Genomic DNA, 7,297 nt, shown 5'->3' with positions numbered 1-7,297 from the left:
TGGACTTCTATCCCGGTCTTTCAGCCGGTCAGCCTGATATGCTTGGAGCATCACCATCGTGTGCAATGAAGCGACAACCCGACCTGCTGCTGCTGCGTATGCCCTGCCATTCAAGCGAGATGTATCCTGAAAAAGATTAGATGGCAAGGAGGGAGTCTTAAGAGAGGACGTCTCACCCATAGAGAGATAGCTGGCATCTTCTCATAGCTGTTTTCGCGCGTCGCCTCGATGTTGGCATAACCCGTATGCTGGAATCGAAGGATGCATGAGGAAAACGGCCTCTTCCATTCCTTCTCGAGCTCTGTATGGAGATCAGGAAGAAAGGAAGGCTCACCTGAGCTGGAGGGTTATGGCCAGAAAGATAACGTTCATCGAGATGACCTCGCGACGTCAATTTCTTTGCCCGTTTCCACGGCAAGTAAAGCCTCGCTGTGGCGCCATCCATAACTTTCAGGAAAGCCCCTCTTTAAACTCATCGGCCAGATCCACCTGCGATCCCCACAAGCTCATTCTCCTCCATGCCTCAGCAGCGACAGGTCCTGAATCACGGGAAGCAGATGGCTGCCCCTTTCCTTGAAAAGAGAGACAAACGAGAGTGGAGCTTTTTCATTGGAAAACGCTCACAGTGCACGCCGATTGCCCCCTCGAGGACATCGCGTGCGTGCTCTGCGCCCAAACAAACAACGCATAGATCGTGTGTGTCATCAGATGTTAAATAATGACGACACAGATGCACACATCCTCTAAACGCTTTGCTAGTTCTCGTTTTTTTTTTTATTTATTTTTTTTATCCATAATGATATGAAAAGAGATCTATGTGCTCTTACCACAGAAATGCGCACTTCAAACAAAACAGTCAGTGAAGACGAAGAAGAGGATGATGTGTTCTCCCGGCGCCTATTTATACTATAGTCGCACCGTTAGTGACGTCATGGCTGTCGCCGGCCAACGTGTTGTTGATGTTTTTTCAATGTATGCTTCAGACACGGGTCACGACGAGGCGTTCCCCATAGCGACCCCTAGAGGACGCATTTCGAAGTTCCCTTGAAAGGGAAATTGTGGAGGCAGTGAAAAGTTTTTTTTTTTTTTTGCTTAACTGCTGCATTTAATAATTTCTCTTTGCAACTATAAATATTGCTCAAAATATTTCCTGCTCTTAAAAATGTGGTTCTTTAGTAAATTTATGGCATTTTAAATATTCTCTTATCGTGAGAAGTAAATTTACCCTGCAGTCTAGATGAATTACTGCACCACAAATCCTGCATCAAACAAAAATACATAAAACTTATTTAATCTGATATAAATTTAAATATCACTATTATCAAGTGACAAAAGATTAACCTCAAAAATGCTCCAGTGTAATAAACATGGATTATATATCATGCATGTAAATAGAAAAGCCTCTTCCAATTCCAGTTATGTATTATTATTATCCGAACTTTTTTGCATTTGTTTTTTTTTATCGATTGACATGGGGGGGGAAATAAAACATGATTATAAACAACTGAAGGAAAAATAAGTCACATATTATCTCTATATTCTCTATGATATTTAAAACACCAGTGGAAAAAAATAGTTTATTCAGGATAAAGAGTGTTAAATGGTTTCATTTAGAAACAGAAACTCAAATCATTGTGCTGGCCAGATTCCAATAACTAAAACAACCATGGTGTCTTTCTCGTCCCTCTTGTGTTTCAGTTAGATGGCTCATTTCCTTCTGTCTGACATTCTCTCTTTCTTTTGAACCTCTTGAGGTGTATGATTACATACCAGAGTGCTAGAGTAACAGTGGTTTGACTACATGCTCTGGTTATTTCCACATCATGAGGCTCCTGTGTCACCACTGCCCTCCACTGGTCAACAGGAATATCCTCCTGATACCCAGCTATGGAGTTTTTGCCTCTGTAGTGGACATTATATTTTAGTGAATTTCTCTGAGACCTCACATGTCACAGTTTTAAGTCTGGATGTCCCGTACAGAGCACATTTAGGGCTTTCCAGAGATACCAAATGATTGGATGTTTCACCATGGTCACTCCCTCTCCTTGGTTTTTAGAAATGGCTGACATTAATTTAGTGATAAAATTGTACATCCTTATGGAAAAATATGATAATATTTTGTAATTATAATTTAAATCTGGTTAATTTTCAAATTGTTTGTCATAAATCAATATCTCAGGAAAATGTTATGGGGTTTCAAATCAAAATATGACTTCCTGTTATGAAACAGGACATAATTTCATACATGTCCACTGTAGAGGACATGTATGAAATTATGTCCTGTTTCATAACAGGAAGTCATATTTTGATTTGAAACCCCATAACATTTTCCTGAGATATTGATTTATGACAAACAATTTGAAAATTAATCAGATTTAAATTTTAATTAAAAATATGATCATATTTCCATAAGGATGTACAATTTTATCACTAAACTAATGTAATGGGAAAACCAGTTTATGGAATTTTTACACACATATTGCATAAAGCAAAATGGTATATCAAATCATTTTGTTATATATTTTATAACATAGTTGAGAACCATCCTTAAACAAAGTTAGGTATAAAAAAATCCTGAAACCTAAAAATTGATTGGTGATTAAAAAAAAGATTCCCATTGTTTTTACCTTTTCATGTCTATTCTTGTCGTTTTATTTTTAGAAAAACTGAGTCCTGGTGTCCTCTACAGAAGACATAGCATAACATATGCATAAAATATAATTTTTCAAAAATGTTATTTTACCATTGTTTTCTTATGCTCTAAACAATGTAATGACATGAAAAAATACTAAATTCACAAAGCTTTTTATTTCTGGTTCTCAGGAATATACTGAACTGCATGTAAAGTATCTACTGTAATATATTGTACCATTCAGAAGGTCATGAAAAAGACACAAATGTGCTGAAAGAAGTATTTTTAGCAGTTTGTACCTAACCCTAACCCTAACCTTAACAGTTTTAATGAGTTATCATTTTACCAATCCCTAATTCATCCAAAGTAACTTGCAGTCATTTCATTGCATTTTATTCACTTAATGGCAATGTTGAGAGGAAACAAAGTGTGATATATATATATATATATATATATATGTGTGTGTGTGTGTGTGTTTGTGTGTGCAACAAATATATACACATATATGAGTCACACACACTAACAATTAATTCATTATTATTTTTATCATTTTTAGGGCTGTGCTTAGGGATATTTATGTTTGGTTAGCATTGTTAAATATTATATACATGCATAGCTCTGAATTGAATTTGAATGAAAAACACATTTTGAAAATAGCAACAGATGGCAATCAGAGATAACTTTTTTTTGTTTGAGGTGTTTTTTTTTTTTTTTGTTCTTGACTTGTGAGCTCACAGGTGTTATTTCAGTATGCACTTCCTGAAAACAAATCACACATCACATCCTGACACACCACAAGATGAAATACTTAACACAGTCATATAAAAACCTACAAATAGGACATATATATATATATATATATATATATAAAGCTCATGCCACTCACGTTTGCTCAGCATACCTGAGAAGCGTGCCAGATAACAGTGGAAGTGTCTGACTGGATGAAATAATAAAGAACTATGAGCAACCCTTGCCTTCCCAACCCTTTAACTCAATAGTGTGTCTGCATGCTTGAAACTACTGAAATTGGTTGCGTATCTGAAAGATGTTTAGGTCTTTTCTTATCATCTAAATGCCTGTTAGACGACAGATAGAAGACTTTTCATTGGGCTTGTGCAACATTGGTTAAACAGGATTCTCAGTCATTCACAGTGGTGAAGGAACTCAGATTCAAGAATTCTATACTCTGTCTGTGGATCCTGAATCATAAACATCAGCTCTGACCACTGTGAGTATTTTCATTTATACATCTTTAGATATTAAAGATGGGAGTTGAGTCTCAAATACTGAGGTTATTTTTTTATAAAACAGAACAATGACTTCAGAAGAGAAGCTGTGGGACAGTCTGAAGACGGAAATAGAGAAAGAAACGTTTGAACTGGACTCGTCACTGGGTTGTGAGTTACTGATTCATATATCATGTCTGAATCAATTCATTCAAATCAAATCACTTTAAAAAGTCTTTTATAAAAAGACATTCATTTTCACTAATAATGAATATTAATATTAATGTCTTTCGTCGCTGAAATTGATGAATTATATGAAAACGTAAGAACAAACTCAAAATCACCAACTTGGCATGGTAAGCCAAATAAATTGTGAGATTTACATTAATTAATTATTTTTATTAGCAGTAGTATGTTATTATCATTAAATAATTTTCTGTCTTTATCTGGTTTAGATATTCAAGACTTAAAAGCAAATTCAAAATCACCCTCCTTGAATGGTAAGTGTGATATTAATTAACACTGGCACTAAATATAAATAAATCAATGTACTAAGCAGGTTCAGTGGGTGCTTGAGTTGTTTGAGTCTAGAGAAGCAGACAATGCCCATTGCACATGAAATCACTCCGATCTGAGCTGTAAATACAAAACACAAAATGCCAAGAGAACAGAAACAAGATAAAGAAGAACCAACTCATCAGATCAGAATACCAAGAATACTCAGAACTGATACTAACAAGGTTTTGCAAAGTCATATGTGCTTTTCCAAACTATTTGATAGCATTTTAGGCATAAGAAAATTCCTGACAACAAAACACTTTTTGGGCAAACCCCAAAGACTGAAGAATGCCATACAATGAACTCTAAAGCAATTAATAACTTTTTGGAATGTCAGTTTGAAATGTTTTAATTGAGAGTTAACTATTTCACCCAATATTTGAGAGTCTTGTGTATTTTTGTGCTTATTAGTACAATATATTAAGTAATGAGTTTAGCAATATGCTAACATCTCTAGTGAATTTTGGTTAGGATGCTCCCTTACAAGGCAGCTGTCTATGTAGAAAGTAGACAGTGCATCTTCTCATTTAGGTTTAGAACAAAATTCATGTTCTCTTATAGTAATTAATTTGATTGTTTATTCTCAACCAGTAAGTTATGCAGTTGCCAGTCATTTAACTTTTATGTTCTTTGACCTAATGTTAATGTTTTACTTGAGTTATTCAAAACAAGTACATAGTACATATATTTGGGTGCAGAGATAGTGTTTGACATGGAATGAAATCAGTAAGAAACAATGTAAACTACACAAGTGTGAACAATGAGGATTTCAGTCAGTATTCTGGAGAAGGTGACCTCTAGTGGTGGGAAGGTGGTATAACTGTCAATCACATCCTCATTATAAAATGATATAACCTCATGTAGTTCGAAACCTATATGACTTTCATTCTTTTGTGGAACACAAAATAACAGTATTGGATCCCACTGACTTCCATGGCATGGAAAAAAATACTATGAAAAAAAAATACTATGGAACTAGGAAAAATAAAAGGAAAACAAAACTGTTTGGTTACCAACATTCTTCAAAATATCTTTGTGTTCCACAGACACAGGTTTAGAATAACATGAGGTTGAGTAAATAATGGCAGAAATCGTATTCTTTTTTTGTTTTTCTGAACTTTCCATTTAAAGGAATAGTCATATTGTTACAACCTGCATGACATGATCTTCTTCCAGCTGAAGCTGAGGCAGAGGAATTGCGCATCATGTTACTGGGTGCTAGAGGGTCTGGAAAAAGCTCATCTGGAAACACCATCCTCAGATGCAACGCCTTCAACACAGATATGCAGCTGAGCAGAGTCACACAGTTCTGTGAAAAAGCATCTGGAAACATCAATGGGCGACCTGTGGCCATAATTGACACGCCGGGACTGAATAAGATCAATCAAATGGAGAAGGAAGTCATCAGGGAGATCATGAAATCGGTCTCTCTCTATAAACCAGGACCACACGTGTTTCTGTTGGTTCAGCCGGTGGGAAACTTAACCAATGAGGACAAGAACATGCATAAATTAATCCAGAACATATTCGGGAAGAACGTTTGGAATTACACGGTTGTTTTGTTCACACACGGAGATCGACTAGAGGGGAAAATGCCAAATGATGTGATTGCCAGCTCAGACAAAGACCTCAGAGACTTTATCCGCACATGCAGTGGTGGATTTGTGTTCTTCAATAACAAGAACACGGGAAACTTTGAGCAAGTGACCAAACTTCTGGAGAAGATTGATACCTTGGTGGCCATCAATGGCAGAAGCTGCTACACAACGTCATTTTACCCGAACTCAGAGAGAAAGATACGTGAAAAACAAGAGAAGATTCTGGAGGAGAGACAGGAAGAGATTGCACGAAAGGAGAGAGATCTGGAGGAGAATTATGAAGAGAAGGAGGAGTTAGAGAAGAAAAAGCGTGAGCTCTGGAGAGAGGAAGAGGAAGATGCACGGAGACTAGCTGAGAATCCACCAAGACGCAAAACTCTGAAAGCAGGTCTCACCAGAGCCCCCTCATCTGTAACGAGATCACAGATCATTCTTTAAGCAAACCATTTTATGAGCTGTTCAGGAACTTTCTCATGAGTGATGGAGATGTAATATTCCCTGTAGGTGATGATCTATATACACATTTTGCACTGTTCAGGTTTTACTTTGTGGCTGTTTATTGTGTTTGTGCTGTTTTAATTAAATACCTTGTTAACTATGCTTGTAGGTAATCATTTTTTCTTGTCACTGAATAACCTAGCTACTGTATATAAAATGTAAACATTTATCTCACCACAGAAGGAATTTAACTGAAAATACCACAATGTTCCCATGATACTATTATGGACATTTCTTAATTATAAGACAGTTAATCTGTCAATCCTCTAATGCTATAAAAATAGAAATACCAATGTAATCTGTGTGCTGTAATTCTGTTACTGACTCTCATTATTGAATGTGTCCTTATCTGGTAATGACTGTTGATGACAGTGACAGTGGTTACAACAGTAAAATGGTCTTGGAGGATTTCAGACTTTGTAATGGACCACTTCTCTTGACAGAAGTGTTAGGTCTGTAATCTACAAGTAAGATAAAATAATTTCAGCAATTTATTATAGCAAAAAAAGAAAACCCTGCATGGTGTGCAAACAAAATTCTTACCTTAAAATTGTTTTTGTACTGTTAATAATTTACTCTAAGAAAGATTACTTAATGTAAGAAAAAGCTCAAGAAAACTATCTTTATTACAATTATTGAATTAAACAGTGCAGTATACAGTTGTTTCATTGCAATACTAATAATGTGTTGGACGGTACAGATAACAATGTCAGTAAAAACTACAGTTACAAAAAGTAAACAAAACTTCTTCAAAATTATTTCATTGAAAAGGAGAAAAAAAAAAA

The 7,297-nt window shown here is 35.8% G+C and overlaps 1 protein-coding gene across 1 annotated transcript; it reads left to right on the top strand.

Annotated features, from left to right (window-relative positions):
- Nucleotides 1-3,947: 3,947 nt before the first annotated feature.
- On the top strand, nt 3,948-6,557 carry LOC107695109 (GTPase IMAP family member 7-like). The gene is made up of 2 exons (XM_016494916.1): nt 3,948-4,029; nt 5,593-6,557. The coding sequence occupies exons 1-2, from the start codon at nt 3,948-3,950 to the stop codon at nt 6,450-6,452; spliced, it is 942 nt and encodes a 313-aa protein (XP_016350402.1). The 3' UTR covers nt 6,453-6,557.
- Nucleotides 6,558-7,297: the final 740 nt, after the last annotated feature.

This window comes from Sinocyclocheilus anshuiensis, unplaced genomic scaffold (assembly GCF_001515605.1).
Source record: "Sinocyclocheilus anshuiensis isolate Anshui unplaced genomic scaffold, SAMN03320099.WGS_v1.1 scaffold434, whole genome shotgun sequence".
Taxonomy (NCBI): domain Eukaryota; kingdom Metazoa; phylum Chordata; class Actinopteri; order Cypriniformes; family Cyprinidae; genus Sinocyclocheilus; species Sinocyclocheilus anshuiensis.
Note: the sequence above shows the minus strand (reverse complement) of the source record. Positions and strands in the feature narration are given on the sequence as shown.